This window comes from Numida meleagris, chromosome 5, assembly GCF_002078875.1.
Source record: "Numida meleagris isolate 19003 breed g44 Domestic line chromosome 5, NumMel1.0, whole genome shotgun sequence".
NCBI lineage: Eukaryota > Metazoa > Chordata > Aves > Galliformes > Numididae > Numida > Numida meleagris.
This window is the reverse complement of record NC_034413.1, coordinates 51,475,706-51,494,605: the sequence shown is the minus strand read 5'-3', so window position 1 is coordinate 51,494,605 and position 18,900 is coordinate 51,475,706. Positions and strand designations below refer to the sequence as shown.

The following is an 18,900-nucleotide window of genomic DNA, read 5'->3' as shown; positions in this document are numbered from 1 at the left end:
GGTTGGGTTATATTGTATATAACAAAGAAGGATAAAATACATCTGAAAACTATAATTTCTCTCTATTTTAAGGTAAAGAGAGAATTAGCAGGTGTCCTCATTTTTGAGTCACATCCCAAAGCTGGAACAGTCTGTAAGTAGAGAGTCCTCTTCTTTCTTATCTGTGGCACAAACATTTAAATTCTTAATGTTTAAATGACAAAAGAATAAACTTAGATGCACTCCTCAAACTTGACTGGCAGTCAGCGTTCAAAACGTGGGTAGTAGGTAGGTGTTAGTTTAGTCTGCTACCAACTGCATGGGCAGTAGCAACATTAAGTCTATGGCTGGATGTATACATCACCTGTGATTTGGATGAGTTCATACCTGGAATTTTGGTTTGGACCAATCTTTATTTAAAATGTAATTTCATATTTTTCTTGTATTAAGAAGCCATCTTACTGCACAAAATAAAATTAAAATTTACGCTATTTATACTAAAAAGTTTTACCAAATGAATGTCAAGTTCATAGCTGCTAGATAATTGGGTTAGAACACTGTGCTTCTAGTGGGATCCAAATCTGTGTGCTGACTAGAAATTGATAGTCTGATATGTTATGATAGAGTAGTTGTTGTAATCGTCATGGAAAATAAAAGCAGTTTTCATATCAGTGCAATAAAATAATTACTATATGGGTGTGGTTTTTTCATAAAATCTGAAGGCAATATCTTTATAAATCACAGTGTGACCTTTTTCAAGGTAACCATGAATATGACTGCAGTAGAGTTACCTTGAATTTTATTGAATGCAGAATCTGGCCCATGTGTATTTTGAATAACTATACTCTTACCATAAAACTTTTCTCTCTTTTGTAGTATTTAATCAGGGAGAAGAAGGTACTTCTTGGTACATTATCCTAAAGGGATCAGTAAACGTAGTCATTTATGGCAAGGTACTTCTTTCAGAATTCTTTTTATATAATTCTCATTATTGAAATTGTAAGAATAAACTATGAAGGAATGCACTTTAATTTGGAGTAGAATTACTTATCTGAGGAAACGAATGTAGTTTTGTTAAGAAATGATCCACTGGTTTCACTGATTGTGCTTCCAGTTGATTGCTATATGTTTGGCATATATTACACGCATTCTGAGTATAATTCAACACAGTCACATCAGTATCTTTAGGACAATGTCATTTGCTGGAACTTAGGGAATTGACAGATTTACATCTCATGGGGCTTTTTGTCCTGTACCTTTTACCACCATCTGCTCTTACATTTGTACCACTGACTCTTATCACAGATGTCAGTGATGTCTGACAAGAGCTGCTCTATGACTGGGGGTTGTCAGGCTGAATGTAACCATCCCAAATTTATGTCACCTCTTCATTTTGATTAAGTTTCAGTCTGAAAAGCATCTCTGCTGAACTTCCGTTTATGAGAGAGCTTTTTCAAGGACTTTGGTACACAGCAATCCCTTGAGTCTTTAAAAATCCTAGTTTTCCTATTGATTTCTCATTCTGGGAATGAGAATCCACACCAAGCATTTCACCAAAATCTTGCACAAGGACTAGTGAATTTTACACAGGGTGAGCTAGATCATCTGTTACTGTAAATTCAAGTAAATGGCTTTGCACATCTGAAGATGTGGTGTTATGTGCAGCAAATTTGATCTTCTTTTTCAGGGCCTTCTTAAACAAACCGAAGAACAACTTTCTGTCTTCAGCAGGGCTAGAAGAGTCCTTCATGCTGAATGTAATTTCAGAGAACAAGCCAATTCTTTGCTATTCTTGTCTTTCTTTAGTAATAGTAATAACCAGTTATCAAGTATTGTTTCCTAGTCATTATTTTGGCTGTTGATTTCCTGCCAAATACATTTGTTTTGGTATTTGATTGTGAAGTCCGGTGTTTGTATAAGGTTTTTCAATAGAATCCACAATAATGATGGGTTTCTGCATGTAAATGTTTTGCTCTGTGCAGGGTGTGGTATGTACTCTACACGAAGGAGATGATTTTGGCAAGCTAGCACTTGTGAATGATGCTCCCAGAGCAGCATCTATTGTTCTGCGTGAAGACAACTGCCACTTCTTGAGAGTAGACAAAGAGGACTTCAACAGAATCCTTAGGGTGAGTGTGGGAAGGTCTGCTCTGGCAGTGTGATGTCAGAACTTGCAAATCTTACTAGATTCTATCTTATTTGTATGGATATATTGATATTAATAACCATGTTTGAAGTGTCCCCTAATTGCAGAACAGAGATGTGACAATGTAAAAGATCAAGTAAAGAAAAATAATCCTTCCTCATTTTCAGTTCCTAGCTCAGCCATGAAAATGGAAGAAATTGGACTCTTTGTCTCTCACATGCCTGTATTCTAGCATTTGCTTAATGCTCAGTTTGTCCGTGATTCTAAGGTGATCTCCCATCCAAACAGCGAATAAAACAAGATCTTATGTCCCAGATAGGTCAGTGGTATGTACCTTAAATTCAGTAGGTTCAAGGCAGAATGAAGTGGCAAATGTTCTAATTTGCAGGTAAATGCACAGATGTCTTTACCATAGGTCTCTAAAAAGATATTTCCAGCTTAATTTTACAGTTGTTAATGTTAAAGCCAATATATTCCAACGTTTGGCTGTAATTCTGTAACTGAAACCTGTGGCCAAATATGAGCTCTTTTATGGTCATTCATAGTATAGAAAGTAAAAAAGGTATCGTCCTGTATTGGAATTAATGCATGCCTAGTAATTCAGCAATTAAATCAGCCCATACAGAGTACTGTGCTAGAAAAATGATACATGATTGTATTTGAGTCATGCACTTTTTCAGAGTAACTAATCAGCCAAATTGGTGCAATTGATTTCTTAAAAGTAACTTGTCTTGCAGGATGTGGAAGCAAATACTGTAAGACTTAAAGAACATGACCAAGATGTCTTGGTGTTGGAGAAGATCCCAGCAGGAAACAGAGTTTCTAATCAAGGAAGTTCACAGCCTCAGCACAAGTATGTTTTCACTCAATAGTGTGCGTGTCAGACAATGATTCACTTTCTCTTATGTATTATTAACCAAACAATAGCATATTCTCTCTATCTATGGAAGAGTGCAGACAGAATATATAAAATTTTCTTCTATTTTTTTAATCATAAGCTGATCACATGTCCCACAGCGCATAATACATCAATTTCCAGCCGCACACCAGTTCTATGACTTTACACAATAATTCTGTAAGGATCTCTCTGTAAATAGTTATCTCATATAATAGCTTCTAAATAGACTGCACATGGAGAATGCTGAAACCCTATTAAGCAGAGCTACTGTGTAAAAGACATGGGGAAATACATTGTTTTATTGTTAAGTGCAGGAATTTTCATTCTAGATTTTAAATTCTGGATTATAAGAAGTGTTTTCTACATACTATTTATATACAAATGATTTCATGCAATGAAAATCGCACAGCTTATCTTACAGAATAGGTTTGCACCATAATAACAATACTTCTTATAGTTTCTTTACTTTCTTACTGAAAGGGGAAAAGTACACTTGTTTTTGGATGCTACTGTGACAGGAGTGGACTGAGGCTATTATAATCCCAAATGTTGGTAAAACCCCCAAAGGCTTTGTAAATGCCTTATTTACAAGTGGATGGACAATTTCCCATCACATAATCATTTTCTTTAGAAAAGAAATTTGAATCCTTTACTTTTTCTCAAAAAAAAAGATTTACTGGGGGATGTTTTGGGTACAGATTTTATCTGATCTGGGATTTCACATAAGTATTCTATGTGCAAAATTGAATATAAAGTTTTGTAAAGATTTGTGAACAGTTAAATATACAATTCTTTATATTTTACACATTTCACGTATTTCAGAAACTATCATTTCATCCTTCAGTTGATCTATTAGAAAAAGAGATCAAAGAAATTATAAACTCCTAGGGCTAATTTTTCTTCCGTCTAACTAGGGAAACTTGGCTGCAGCTGATATGCACAGTAACTTGCTCATAGACTTAAATCCATTTTCTTTGCTCAGATACTTTTTTTATACTTTCAAAAGCGACAATTTTATTTAAACATATTTTAAATACAACTTCCTTTGCAAATTCTTTGCACCAGCATTACTTCTATTATTTAACATTTTCTTGTTCAGTATTTGATAAAAATACCTAGGGACAGTTATGGTCCCTGGTTATTTTACAACGTATATTTCAGGAATGTTCACAGGTAAGGTTCAAAATTTGCTTCTGTAAATGTTTTATGCACTTGGTCAGCTTTTGGGCCCTATCAGTGTGCCAGTAAGGGAACTTTAGCTGATAACTATGACAAGCAGGCAAGCTACACAAGAGAAAGCTACTTTGAAAGTTCAGTGGCTGCTTTTCAGCAGTCACATTGCTTTGTTAGCCATGTGTTGGCAGCTTTTTTTTGTTTAAAATCTTTCAAAGTGACTGAACTTGAAGATCATTTTTCCTTTTTTTCTTTTGTTAATAGGTAGAGTAAATGGCTGCTTTTATGCTTGAGAGTCCAAATCAATGTTACTGGTGTATTCTGATTTCCAGAATGTGTTACTGGAGTGTGTTTGTTGAGTGCTCAATACTTTGGAAAATCACTGGGCCTGAAAGAGAAGCTTAACAGGGACCACTTCTTAAAGGCTTGCTGTTTTGCCTTTAAGTGGATAGTTCACATCTCTGATGATGCCTCTAAAGATGAACTGCCCTTTGGGGTTTGTTCTCTAAATTGGTACATAACATTTGAACTGGAGAAATGTTCTGCAATCCAGAGTTGTTCCCAACACATCCAGTCAAGCAAGAAACCCATTTTCTTCATCTTAATCTTGGTGAAAACTTCACTTTACAAGCAAATCATCTGAGCTGCAGTTTGGATTCTACTGCCTCCTCTCCTGAGGAGATGTAGCTCCCAGAGCCATGGTTTCATACAGTGACAATTTTGCTTCAAACTCTGAAGTTCTCACTCCCAAGATCTAAATTCTTTCTTTATGGGTGATCACACTCATGCAGGATAAATCCAGCAGCCCTGCAAGTCACTTCACTGTTCATTTTCGCTTTCATATTCAGAGTACAGCAACCTGTGATTTCTCTGCTTCACTCACTTAGATACTTGGTTAGTATCTCTGTGAGAATGTGCACTGGCTTAACAAGTGTTTGTGTTCTTGGGACATCAATACAATTCTTCCAAAGGGGTTGGCAGGTAAAAGAACTGTGACGGTCAGCGCTCAAAGTGAGGAGAAGCTCCCAGGAGCTCAGCTCCACCACTTATTTCTCAGCAGGAGCAGAGTAACTTCACTTCTCGGATTTTTTTCTTTCTTTCTTTCTTTCTTTCATTTTTTTTTAAAGTTTCATATTTTATCATTTGTATTCCAAAAAAAAAAAAAAAGGAAAAAAAAAGAATGCAAAGACTGGAAGAGTGGAAGGAAAGACAAAAAAAAAATCTGATCTGCAAGGAGAGTCAAAAAAAGATGGCAGGACGAGCATAGAAATATCCTGCAAGATTCTACCGGTTCTTATGTTGCCTATATTCCTGCATTAGACAGAGTAACCCAACTACTCCACTAGTCTACTCACCTTTTTTATTTTAATCCTGGAAATGGTACAGTAGTAAGTTTATCCCCTTGCAAAAGCCTATTTGCCTCAGCTATCTAAGGCATTACACAAATCTGACGGTTCAGCATGGTATTTCATTATCTGCTCCCATCTTCTCATACCAACGCCTATCAATGATACTGGAGAAAATTGTTTGCTTGCTCTGACAGTGATACAAACCAGTTCTCATTTCATGCCCATAGTTAGTCTGTTAAGACCCTCTAATGTCTATGAATTGCTATCATTACTGAGATATTCATTCTCTGTGGAGAAACATTTCTGATTGTGCTTCCCCAGGTTTGCACCAGTGCAGTTCTGTTGATTGCAGCGTAACTGCAGTGATGTTATACCAGAGCTCTTGTGCAGGGAGGGGGCTGTCTGTCATCTCACACTCCCTGGATAGGGTAAAGAGTGTTACTGCATGCATTACACAGCGGGGAACGAAGACTGTGTGTAGTTTCATCCTAAGAAACTCAGAAATTCTGGTCAGAACCGGTTTTTGCACTTAGCACTCTTTATTTTCTCGCTTAGTACGCAAATGTTTCTTTGCCTATGAGACACTAAGTGCTCCCTTCCCTCCCTCAGATATATCGTGATGTCAGGAACTCCAGAGAAAATTTTAGAGCACTTTCTAGAAACTATGCGCCTTGAAGCAACTTTAAATGAAGGAACAGGTGCGTGACAAAAACTGTGTTGTTATTACTGCGTAACGTCTTGCTGGGAGTATGCTGCAACATGATGTTTTGAAAAGCAACTAGTAGGAGTTCTTCCCAGAATAAAAACTATCCAATGAAACAACCTCAAAAAAACCTAAGAAATCTAGGATTTCTAGGACAATTCACTCTTTCTGCTCTACTGTATTTATACTTTTGGTTCTGAGTAGAACAGCAGAATCTCAAAAGGTGCCAGACCGTTAGTCTTTAAGAACTTTAAGAACTCTAGAACTTTAAATAAGCACAGCTATAATGCCAGACAAGAGCATACATTACCACCAGAAGGTAATGATACTCAAGCGTCTTATTTCGGTTGTCCCCTAATTCTGTGAACTAGCTATGTACCGGGATAACTTTTCCCATACTTTTGCATCCTTATCACATTACATTTAAATTTGTGATACTTTCCCGTGTGCAGGGAAAGATGAATTTTTACTTAAAGGAGAAGAACTCAGCACGCCGTGGGCTGAGTCCCAAGAATGCAGGTTGCTGCAGCTGCGCTAAATAGGCTGCTTTTCATTAGTGTAAAGAGAACAGCAAATTTACCTCTAAGCATAGAAATATTTATTGACTTACTATCAGTAAGCACTCTAATTTAGGGGGAAAAAGAGATTCAGGCACAAAAATAATCCTCATTATGATAAAGTGATGCAGAGTCTTTTATGTTAAGCTACAGGATATTGCTTTAGCAAGTTTTTTTTGACGTTATGGATTCCTAAGAAGTATATATTCAAAACTGTTAATCCTCAGCTAGTTTGTTAATGACCTCAGAGTACTGGAGAAACCCGTATAGTGGGCCGTAAATGGTGGAAGAATTGAAAGATTACAGAAATCCTTCTACACTGTATGTTTTAATCACTTTTAAGAATAAAAATGATACTTTTCATAGATACCTAATTGTTAGGATTACAGGCAGAATGTCTTGAAACCTGCAAGTATATAATAGCAAGTTCACTGTTCATACTATGCAAGTATTTCATACATTTTTCTAAACTAAATAGTTTTTCAAATCCTTTCAAACTTTGAATCTTATAATCCAGTGACAAGGTTATATGCATATCCCCATGGGACAAAAACGCCACAGTTCACAAGCCAGGCTATTTTTAGGATATAAGAGATCAGACAGCTAGAAAATCTCAATTTTGATTTTTGCAGTCCCTTAATTTAAGAACAGTTAAAATTCATTTTGTCCTGCATGTTATGCAAGAAGTCCCACGGTTCTGGAGGTGCTTTGTCAACTGAGAGAGATTTTCAAATATGAATTACAATAAAACAATGTCAGGTTGAGATAACTATCTCACCATATTTTCCTTGACATCACTTGCTTACAGCATTTTGAAGTGTTTTTTTTTACCTGAAAAATTGTATTGTAGAAGTGGTTCCCCCAGATCTTTACTCTTGTTGAAGAGGAATATATCCAAATGTTTCATTTTTGTAAAGACTATTCTAGTTTGTTTTCTTTTTGCTGTGCCAAACTTTCTTTTGACACAGGCAAAAACCTCTTAACATAGGTGCAATAAAATCCAGACAGACAAGAGTAAAAGGTTAATATTTTAGCACATATTGGTTCATTCACGTTTTCATACTTAATGTCTACGAAGTGCAAAATGACCCCTTTTTAATCAACCAAGGACTAATAAAATTTTTTCACTTAAAGAAGCCTCATCCTTGTGTTCCCCAAAATGCTTAATTTGCTGTTTTCTTTCTTCTCTTTTCACAGATTCTATTTTAAATGATTTTATTATGATGCACTGTGTTTTTATGCCAAATAGTCAGCTCTGCCCAGCCTTGATGGCGCAATATCCTTTTGTAATGGATAAGTCATTTTCATTTTACAGCTTTCCATACCATTGATGGGACAGGAGCTTTTCTCTCTCAAGAATTAAATTGCATTTCATGGAGGCTGTGACTTGTTGGTAGGTTCTCAGTGTCTGACTGGCAGCTTGTCTTATAGCTCTGAAATGAGTGGTGTATATCCATGAAGAGATGCAGGCCTGGAGCATGATGATTGTATCTTTCCTGGGATTATTATTATGCCAAGGAAAAGAAACCTACTGTCCCTTCACAAGATAGCTGTTCAAGGCCAGGTTGGATGGGGCTTTGGCCACCTTGGTCTAGGGGAAGGTGTCCCTTCCAACCTAAACAATTCTATGATTCTGTAAGTGAAATTACATACAAGTTTAGATCAGCCCTCCTTTATCTTTCCTCTTTCTGTCTTTCTTGATTTTTGCAGAACCACCACACTAAGATTTTAACTAAAATTACTATGTTTTGGTGATTTCTACAGTCCACCTTATGGGTTACAAGCCTCAAACTGCCTCAAGCAAAAAAGAGTGCCTAAACTATTAGAACAATGAGTAAGTAGTTCTTAGGCACTGTCATAATATAGTTATGAAGAATAATAACAATAATATATAACAGTTTATGGTAAATTTTAACAAACTGCAAAAAATATGAATTGAATGTGAATACCTAGGAGAAGTAGGCCGTTCTGGTTCCATCAGTCAGCTACTGGCATGTAGTTCAGGGAGCTGCTGGAGACTGAAAAGTTTTCTTTGTGTGTAGCGACTTGAAGGAATCAAGTGATAGGGAGCATTAAATAAACATATAATGTTTTCTGTTTTATAGATTTCTGAAAAGAGGTATAACTTCAATTTGCTGTTTATTTTTTTGGAATCAAATTGGTGTGAAAGTGTGCTCTTTTTGAAGCTCAGCAGGGCAGGTGACATCTGGGAAAGCTAACATCCTGAAACCACGAAATAGAGCATTGTGTCCTTGTCTGGCAAGCTGGAGAATTCATTTCTGTTACTACTAGCAAGGGCAGTAATTGCTTTGAAAACCTTTGGACCCACAAAACTGGTCTGTAGAAAATTGTTTGTACACCCGCAACAAACACATTTTTCAAAACCGCATAGTTTTAGATAGCAAAAATATTATGAAATGCTGCTGCTGACAGCTTTGAGAGGAGGTAAAAAAATAAAAATAAAAAGAAATGGGCAGCAGTTTTGATGGTTCTTTCTTTTTTTTTTTCAGATTTGTCTAGGTCATCTGTTAGTCAGTCCATCTGAGACTCAAGCTTGTCTGTCCTTCATTATAATAGTATACCTCTGATATCAAATAACTACGAAAATCAGATGCATAAGCAAAATGCACTTCATTGTTTATAGGGGAAAGGCTTATCTGAAGATAGGCATTCACTTATTATGAAATCTATTCCAGAGGGGCTAAGACCAATATGCTACATAGTGGGTCATGGCAGGCATCATGCCAATTCCTTTTCAGGTAGGAGGAAGAGGAGGGCTGAAAGTAGCTGGTGTCCTACTGCTTTAGTGTCAGCTTTTCCTAGTGCTGAATTATTGTTCATCTGGTCCATTCTGAATATTGAAAATCATACTGTGCTCTGTTGATTGTAGCATTGAAATTTGTTGTTAGAGTTGAAAGGTTGCTAACAAAGCTCATCTTTTTTGAGCAAAATCACTGTACAAAAATGTTTTCTGGTGCTGTGAAACTAAAGAGAGATTAGTTATGCTCAATGAGTAAATTAAAATGGTAAAAGAGAAATTAGAAAGGTGATTCAGTCCGAGACACTGTTTTTTCTGCAACTCCCAATTTTGAATCAATGAAAGTCTATTTTCTTACACCCACATAGGCTACTATTTTAGCTGGCAGCATGCAGGTATGAGTAGAGCTAGAGCACTGTAGTGCTTTCAAGCATAGTACAGGGTATATGTTTTGGGGTTTTTTTTCTTCCTTTTCAGCAGTGTTTGGTCATCTGTATGTTCTTCAAGACTGAAAGGAATGAATGGGTGCACCTTTTAGTTTAAGTAACAGTATAGGTTGTTCAGAACTCAGAGCTTGTGTCGTGCTGCCCCTTGGTACAGCTTATTTTTAATCACTAATGTATATGGATGCTTCAGTATTAAAGAATCACATACTTCTTTTTTCATTGGAAAGCAAAGAAGATGCTCCCCTGGTCCTGGATCATGTAATAAGCACACATCCTGTCTGTTAGACCAAGATTCCTGCTTCACTCTCTGCTTCACAGGCATGGAAATGGAAAATTGTCAGAGCTACAACTTGTCAGAAGAAAGCAGGATAAATCTCAAAATAAAACTTGATATAGAATAACACCTCCAAAAGTACATTTCAAAAGTACATTTAGGGTAGTGCTCTTGGGGTAGTACAAGTCTGTGAGCATATGTGTACGTTTTCATCTTCTAAGGGCCATTGTCTAAAAACTTTCAAAGTAAATGACCCTCTTTTACTCTTTGTAGGCAATAATCCTTTGGCATGTTTCCTTACGAATGCTTTGTGAACCTCCTTTACCGCCATGCCAGCAAAATAGCTTGCATTCCACTGTAGTAACTGGTGCTGATTTTACAGAGCTCCCAGTCTAGCTAAATGTTCCCACAGAGAGGAACAGACTTGAGAATCGATTCCATTTCCTAGTATGTGTTAGACAGAATTATATATTTATATATATAAAACTATGTCGGTGTTGATAAATATTTTACAATGATCTGACACTGCAAGAATACATGATATTTTACTTCTGATTGTAATCTGCAGTGAATCTGTGTCCTGTACATCCCATAAAAATGGGAGAACCCTTCATTGACTTTCCCTGTAATAATGTTAATAAAAGAGCAATTAATATAAATGAGCAGTAAAAATACAGAAAAATTGCCAGTGCCTGTGGTGAGTCAGTTAATAAGAAAGTAAAAATACATGAAATAATTGCAGTGTTTGAAAAGTAAAAATGGCATGAGAAAAATGACTCAGTGGAATATTAAACTTGTTCCCTGAGACATTAGAGCACCTAGCTTACAATATATTATTTACTTATGACTCTTCGGCTTACTTACTCCCATAAATATACTGACATGTTTAGTTCCCTACTCATTTGGAGCCTTTCTGAATGAAATTAAAATGCAAATTTCTAAAAGTTTGTCAGTCAAGTGATTGCCCCAGTAACCCCTGTATCATGTTGAATCTCTGCAGGGATTTGGGGCTGGAAGATCATTTGAAAAGTGAGCTAATAGATACTTTTTCCCATAGCATTTTATTAGTATAATGTATGTTAACATTTGTTAGAGAAAAACAAGAGAGCTCTTGTTAGAATAATGAATGAGAAGCTTAAAATATTTGTATCTTAGATCATTTTTATTTCTATTTAATATTTAAATTTTCTAATTAATAATTTGAAATCTTTTGTTTGAGCAACTGAAATTGCAGCTTGAAAGGATACTGGACCTCACTGTGTGTGAAATATTGCCAGTATTAAAATACTGTTTCTATGTAACTTGGAATGGTATTATTCATGGTAAGCCATGACCAGAATTCTAGTATCCAGGAAGAAATGTTGAAGATGGAGTTGCACTTGTTCTGTGCTTACTTCACACTCAGTCATCAATTTATTGAGAAACAATTAAAATATATATTGCTAACCTCTATGAGAAGCAAGTACACAAATTGTCATATCCTGTTTCTGATAGAGACTCATCATTTTCACATAGGTTAAGGGCTGTCATTAACTCAGTTTATTGCCCATCGCAGTCATCCTACGAACTACATAAACGTTCCTTGGCATCAGTTTTCCATTCTAAGTTAACATTATTACTGTAAGAGTGATGGGAAGTAGAGAGGTAGTAGTATTAAACAATATTAAAAAAAAAAAAAGTATTTGCTAATGCTTTTGTTTGCAGGACATAATTTAGAGTTTGGAAGAAAGCCCTAGGTAATAAACACATTTTTTAAATCCCAAATAGTTCTTTTTGTCTACAAAAACAAAACAACGCTGAATGACTAAGTACCAAAATCAACTGAGTTGAAATCAGATCTTTTGTACCTCCCTCCCATTATCGGAGAAGCAAATGTGAAGTCCATATTCAGCTCTTCAGTATGTTTCGTCACTGATTTAGCAGTGATGTCAGTGAAGATCTTTAAGTGACCAGAGCTTTTAAAATTATAGCTTCAGGTAGAGGACTGAGATCCTCTATACTTAGAAGTGCTCGTAGAAGCAGAGCATGTTTGCAGTTTATTTGTTCCCTTACTTTTTCCTTGTTTCCTTCCTTTGAATAAATGTTACTTTTTGCCTTTTTGCTATTTGCTTATTTTTGTACTGTTGACACTTCAGCATGAAAAAGATCAATTAAATGTTTGCCACTTTTTCTTACCTTACAAAATAACTGTTGCAAAGTATTGTTTCTCAAATATCCTATAATTGATAGAATGGAAACTTCCAATTTCCTCATATTTAAAGGGAAGCTACTACAGAATTTACTGTTTTACACCATTTCTCTGTAGTCAGTTTAGACTGTAAACTTGGTTCTCTACCATAATGTGATCAAGGTTCACCCCGGTTTACAGTAGCTTCTGTAAATAAAAGACGTGGCACTGGTGGTTCATTCCAGAATACTGGAATTGTGTGTAAATACAAAGTGACATTTTTCTTTTTCTGCCGCTGTCTCCAAAGAAGAACAGGGAGGAAAATTCTTCTTTAGTCTTAACCGTTAATTCTGCTCTCTGTTATTCCAAATGTCATTTCTGTTCTGCTCCTCTACAGCAACTTTCTCTGTGGTGGGTTTGTTCATTCCTGTGCTCTTCAGTGACTTCACTGTCTTTTTACTTTTTAGTATGAATGTTAAAGGTTCACAAATCTTTATGCTAGCAGCAGTCAGAAATCAAAAGTATGTAGTGGAAAGTTATGTTTGAACACCCTGAAAATGGGTTGTTGGAAGTCACTTGTTTGTAAATTCATACTGGTTCTGATACTTTCAATCACTGATCATTTTCCTTGACACCATGGCACTTATCATGCCCAGCCTTCTCAGGGTACAGAGCAAGAGAAAATGGATTATGCTCTCAACAACAAAAGGCGAGTCATTCGACTGGTTCTGCAGTGGGCTGCTTTATATGGAGATTTGCTACAAGAAGATGAAGCAGCAATGGCCTTTTTGGAGGTAGGAAGAAGCTGTTGTATCGGTGTACTGGAAAGTGGCTACCTAGCAAGATAAGCTGAAAGCCTGTTTGGAACCTGTTGAACTCTGTTACAAAGTAAAGAGAAGTGGATCATTTCAGAGGGCAAACTCATAATTATTTTTAATTGGTTTTAGCTGCAGACAGTATACACAGTACAGCAGTGCTTGAGCCATCGTCAGGCTCTGGATCTCTGAAATTATCTGCTGGAGTTGCACATCCCATTAGAAGTTCTGGATGGGTAGACTGTTGAATAAGAACACATGAAGTTGCATTTATGATGTTTCTTGTGAACTGGGTGTTCGCTTGAGTTGTGCCAGAAAGGAGCTGAAGGACTGTCGCTGTACAGAAGCAAAAAGAATTTCTACTTGAATGAAAGCTGTACTGCAGCTATTGGAACTTATGATCTTTGCATTCAGAACTTTCCTAATCCCTTAAAACAGTGTAATTACTCAGATACTCTTTATAAGATCTTTGGGATAGGTGCCATGTCATAAAAGTCATGATTGTTCTTATTGTTACATACTGCATTTATGGATCAGAATCTTGTATTTCTGGCTGTCCAAATACAAAATGAATATTTTTGCCCCAGAAAACTTAAAATTGAGTCTAAGACAAGACTTACCAGAGGGAAATAGAGGAAGGCCTAAAGTATGACAGAAATGCAGCAAGCCCACATGGGCAAGTTTTTCCTAAGAGAGAAGCTTTGGAGGTAAACCCAAAAAGACACAAAAAAAGGGAAATGTGCTGAATGATTGGGCTAGGAAAATAATCTCCGTGGCAGCATTCCAAATGCATGTGGGTGAGGCAAGAGAGCCTCACCAAGAGTGGTTTGTGTGACTGAGCTGCAAGGCTGCATGAGGCTGAGTCTTAATTCTGCAGGAAGACTGGAAAAGCTGTACTTCAGGATATGCCAAACTTAGATGTGACTTAAATGTGAAGACCTGTAACATAATCAAGTCAAATGTGATACCAAATTACAGGTATGAACACCAGGCTATATTTTGTATATAGCTCAAATAGCGTGGCTTGGTAGGCATTATCTGAGAACGGTTACTAGCCACAGTGAGCTTTGGTTAATGTTTAAATTCATCTACAGAGATTTATTTTGAACAAAACCAAACAGAGCTGGAACACAAAGGCAAATCTGTTGGTTGCCACCATGAAAATGTTTATTAGTTTAATTTGCACAGAAGAGTAATTAATGATAATGTTCAAAAAAGGAAGAAGTAAAACATGGTAAGTCTTCCCAAAATATGGATCTGAATGAAAATAATTCTCTGAATAAAGATGTTGAAGGCAAGATCAAAGGCAGGAAGACAGTAAAGGGAAGATAAGGTCACAGAGGTCAACTGCAGAAAAGATTTTAAGTAGAAAAAGGTTTCAAGTGCTCCACATCATGGAGAATGTGTGTGGTACAGTGGTTCCAAGTTTTGCCTAAGAAGAGATCACTGAGTAGAAGAAAGAGGAACACAAATTATAGAAGCTAGTATGGAAAAATCCAGGATAGTGCTGGAAGAGAGGAATTCAAAGCTGTGATTGAAAATAGTACATTAATAGAAATTGAAGATTAGATGGGAGATGGGCTTACACTAGTAAGCATGGTCAAGACTGTGGGGTGTTCTTTTGTTTTTGTTTTTAAGAAAAAGGAAAGAAATTACTTTCACTATCAATAAAAGTGATAATGGAAGGATTGTTTTTAAACAAAATTACTAGTCTACAAAAGCGGGTGGGTAAAGAAAAGACACCAGTTATTGTGCCATGTTCATTGTGAACCCTCTTGCTTTTCTCCTTGATAATCTGAAAATGCAGTATTTGCACAAGCAGTCCATGGTTGCACAGTAAGCTAAGAAAGCACTTATGTTTTCCACCTCTCATCAGGCTTCTCTTCTGCACATGTAACTCTTGCTTTAAATCAGCTGGAGATAAACAAGTAGAAGTAATAGAGGGTTGGGCCCAGCGTGTGTTCATCTATGTAGATTAGCATTCTTTGTAATCATTGAACTATCAGATGTCAACTCATAATCCTCTATCCTTAGTACTGCTCATTTACCCCCATAGTTATTTAAAGAGTATTCTGTGTCATTTACAGGAATTTTATGTATCTGTGTCAGATGATACTAGAATGATTGCAGCACTAAAGGAGCAACTTCCAGAGCTAGAGAAAATTGTAAAGCAAGTGTAAGCAAAAATTATGCTACTTTCCTTCTTGTTCTTTGCTCTTTTTCCCAGTAAATAGATAAAGAAAATTATTTCTTACAACTTCTAAAAGTGTGTTTTGTGAATGGCACTCAGTCACTGCAGACTGAATGTTTGCACGCAGACTTGTTTGGATGAATGCCTACAACCCTGTCTTTCCATGTAATTCTTGCATACACCAAACTGCCTCATAAAAGGGTTGACAGAAGGAATAAGAAATTATGTATACACTGTTGAAACTAAACTGCATGCTTATTTCATGCTTGCGTGAACTTTGCATAGTTTTTTCCCTGCCTTGGTTATGGTTCAGTTTACCTGTAGCATCATCTAGTCTTCTTTTCCTGTATACAAACGTGAATGTGTTGATACTGTAGCTTGACAAATGGTCCGTGTTCTTTAGGTGGCTTTGTACACAAAATCTTTCAGGCGATATCTAATGATATATGCTGTGTTTTCAATTTTATAGAGCTGAGGAACCTAAAGCACCACAAAAGAAGGTAAGATAATTTATTTATCTGTTTTCTAAATAAAAGCTTTAGCACGGCAAACTTGTAAGCACCTTCTCTTTAGTAATTTTGGATTTATTAAAACAACACATTCAGAAATAACTTTTAACTTTGTGTCACATTTTGCATTGCTACCCTTTTTCCTACCATTGAACTTTTTAAATTCAGATCTGTCCTGTAATGTTTATTCTTGCCATAATGTGAATCCTGGTGATTAATTTTCAGCACAAAGTTCTTCTGCAGCTATTTAATACAAGTGATGACAGAGCACAGAAACGCCAACCTATCAGGGGCAGCGATGAAGGTGAGTTCCTTCTCTGAAGAGTTTTCTTGACCCACTGGGATTTGCAATTGTCTCTGAAAGCAAAGGGTCTAAAAATAAACAAAAGTACCAACAGTTTGGAAGCCTGTCCTGAAGCAAACTGCATTTTCTGAACCGACAGTCTCTATCATTGCCTTGAAATACTCCAGGTCTTTTCCCATCTGTGGGAAGGAAGCACTGTGTTTCCTCAGACAAAGAATGTCGCAACCTTTAAAACAGGGAATGAACAAAACAGGCAAGAACCAGTATAGACAGTGTCCATGCAGGTAGTGTCAGTGCAATAAATATTTGGTGCTGAAGGTCATGTTTGAGTATCTTTCTCTTCTGTATAGTTTGAGCTAATATGTACAGCTGTTTCACCAGAAATGCTCCTTTGTGAGATGTGAGTGGAGCAGATAATCATGCCCTGGAGCTCTGCCGTGTGGCACACAGCCTAGAAAACAGAATCTGCTCTTTTGGCCTATTGGTATTGTTTGACTCTGTGGAGAGATCAAGGTAAATTTTACAGCAGTGTGTTAGACTACCATTTTCAGTTGTACTGGCTTTTCATGTTGTCATTCACTTCAGGCAGGAAAAAGCATTTCTATATAACAACATCCTGAGATCTGTTCATTGTAAACCAAAACATACGTTCCTTAAAACCTGTGGGGATTTCTTTGCAACTGCCTGGGCCAATCCCTCAGTGGTTCTGGTGCATCTTCATCACAGAAGATACCTTCTACTTCAGAGTGGTTGAACTTAAAGGATATCTCTTGCTACTGCACAATGGTAAAAATAAGGGAACAAAATGCAAAGTCATTTGTCTGAGAAAGCCAGCGGCATTCCAAAAGCAGAAGGTAACTGTATATGAACAGCAGAAATCCTGCCATGCATCCAGTTCCTGTTGTTCATATCAGTGTTTCTTCTAGGTCTACAGAGAGTAAAACAGTTGCTACAGCCCTGAAAGTACTACTTCTCCTGTCTGTATGTACAGGAATAAACTGCTGCTTTCATATGACTGCACCTTTCTCATTTCTAGTGCTAGCAGCATACTGAACCTTGGAAATGTAGACAACCATAGCCCCAGAGACTGCTTAGCTTGGCTTGACAGCTTATTTTGCTAACTTCTTCTGTCTTAAATTCATGTCACTGCATGCTGCCTTGCTTTTTGTAGGCTAATGTACTATCGCATTGATTCCTAGGCAGCCATAAACTTGGGCTCATGTATAAGTGTGTGAGCCAATGTGTACTGTACACTCAAGTTTTAGGGAATTCTTCATTGTTACAGTATTCCTGAGTCAGCAATTACATGCTTGCCTGTAAAAAAAATGACTGTGGTAATTTTAGTTCTGATTGTAACCAGAACTTCATTTTCCAACATATTTTGTAAAATGAGAAGTATTTTCCTGTAATTAAGAGAGTTTGCAGCCAGTTTTTCTGACTTCTGAAAGCAGGTTTTTTTAAAAAAATATTTTAATATCTGGGACATAATGAAATACCAAATGAAATTGGCATCCATGAATAGCATAGCAGTGCTAAAATAGTAGTTCTTCATGTTTTACTAAAAGCTCTGGGAAGTCAAAGATTTCTAGACTAGAAATTGTAGAACATTTGAGGAATGGGGAGTTATCAAAACAGTAATGATTTATTTTTGCTTTTGTTCTTTCATTTGTGAGCAATGGTTACTGATGTGAAAGTAGTTTTATACAGTATGGGATGTTTCTTCTTTAGTTCTTTTTAAGGTGTACTGCATAGACCAAACCTATACCACTATCCGCGTGCCTGTGTCTTCATCTGTGAAGGAAGTGATCAGCGCAGTAGCAGATAAGCTGGGTTCTGGAGAAGGCCTTATCATAGTAAAGATGAGTTCAGGAGGAGGTACTGTATTTCCATTATCTTCAATCTTTCTCATAGTGAAACAGAAGGTCAGGAGGGATTGAAAAGCAAGACTAATTCAGTCATGGCTTTCATACCATGCACAGGTTCAGCTAGTACAAGCTGTGTCAGAGGCAAGTCCTCTCCCCACTGCAGGCACAGACTGGAGCTCACATAGCATACAGGGAAAATGAGCGGCTTGTGTATCTGCATGATATGGAACAGGGCTACTCCAAGTTCCCTTCAGTGTAGGACTTTCAGGTTTTTTAACAACAGAAATATGAAGTAAACATGGATAATGTCGGTTTGGATGTAAGAATCAGTAACAGAAAAAATGCTGCAGTGCTGTCATTCCCGTAGTGGTCCCTGCCATTCTGACCACTACTGAGCATCTTGGTGCCAAGCCCCCTGACCTAGCGTTGGCAAAACATCAGGACTCAGCCACCTACTATAGGCTGTAGAAATGGAGAGTGACCTCAAGGTGGGTTCTGCTGGAGAATTAGACTTGCTGAAGTGCTCTGGTTGAGTATGATTGTGAGGACACACAGTGCTAATGAGAGCTGTATCGGAAGGCATTTTTGCAGACAGTGATGCCTGCCAAAAGCATTCACTTCCTGAGGACTGACACCAGGCAGCTCTTGTTTTTGCAGTTGCAGCAATTTTTATTGTCAGATTTGCTGACAGCCAAATCTCTCTCTCTCTGACAGATTTTTGTAAGTTACCTCATTATCTTTTCTTTACCTGTGATGTGTTGTTCTT

The 18,900-nt window shown here is 37.0% G+C and overlaps 1 protein-coding gene across 7 annotated transcripts in view; it reads left to right on the top strand.

Moving 5' to 3' along the window:
• Positions 1–18,900, top strand: part of RAPGEF4 (Rap guanine nucleotide exchange factor 4) — a 151,588-nt gene that overhangs the window by 107,647 nt on the left and 25,041 nt on the right. For all 7 annotated transcript variants that reach the window (XR_002439452.1, XM_021399330.1, XM_021399333.1 and 4 more), the window contains 11 exons: positions 73–133; positions 856–932; positions 1,962–2,108; positions 2,863–2,978; positions 6,155–6,243; positions 8,003–8,081; positions 13,094–13,244; positions 15,353–15,441; positions 15,926–15,956; positions 16,191–16,269; positions 17,998–18,144. Coding sequence is in view for 6 of the 7 variants with exons in the window: in XM_021399330.1 (XP_021255005.1) it covers positions 73–133; positions 856–932; positions 1,962–2,108; positions 2,863–2,978; positions 6,155–6,243; positions 8,003–8,081; positions 13,094–13,244; positions 15,353–15,441; positions 15,926–15,956; positions 16,191–16,269; positions 17,998–18,144 (1,066 nt within the window). In the remaining variant the exon portion in view is untranslated. The remainder of the gene's footprint in view (positions 1–72; positions 134–855; positions 933–1,961; positions 2,109–2,862; positions 2,979–6,154; positions 6,244–8,002; positions 8,082–13,093; positions 13,245–15,352; positions 15,442–15,925; positions 15,957–16,190; positions 16,270–17,997; positions 18,145–18,900) is intronic.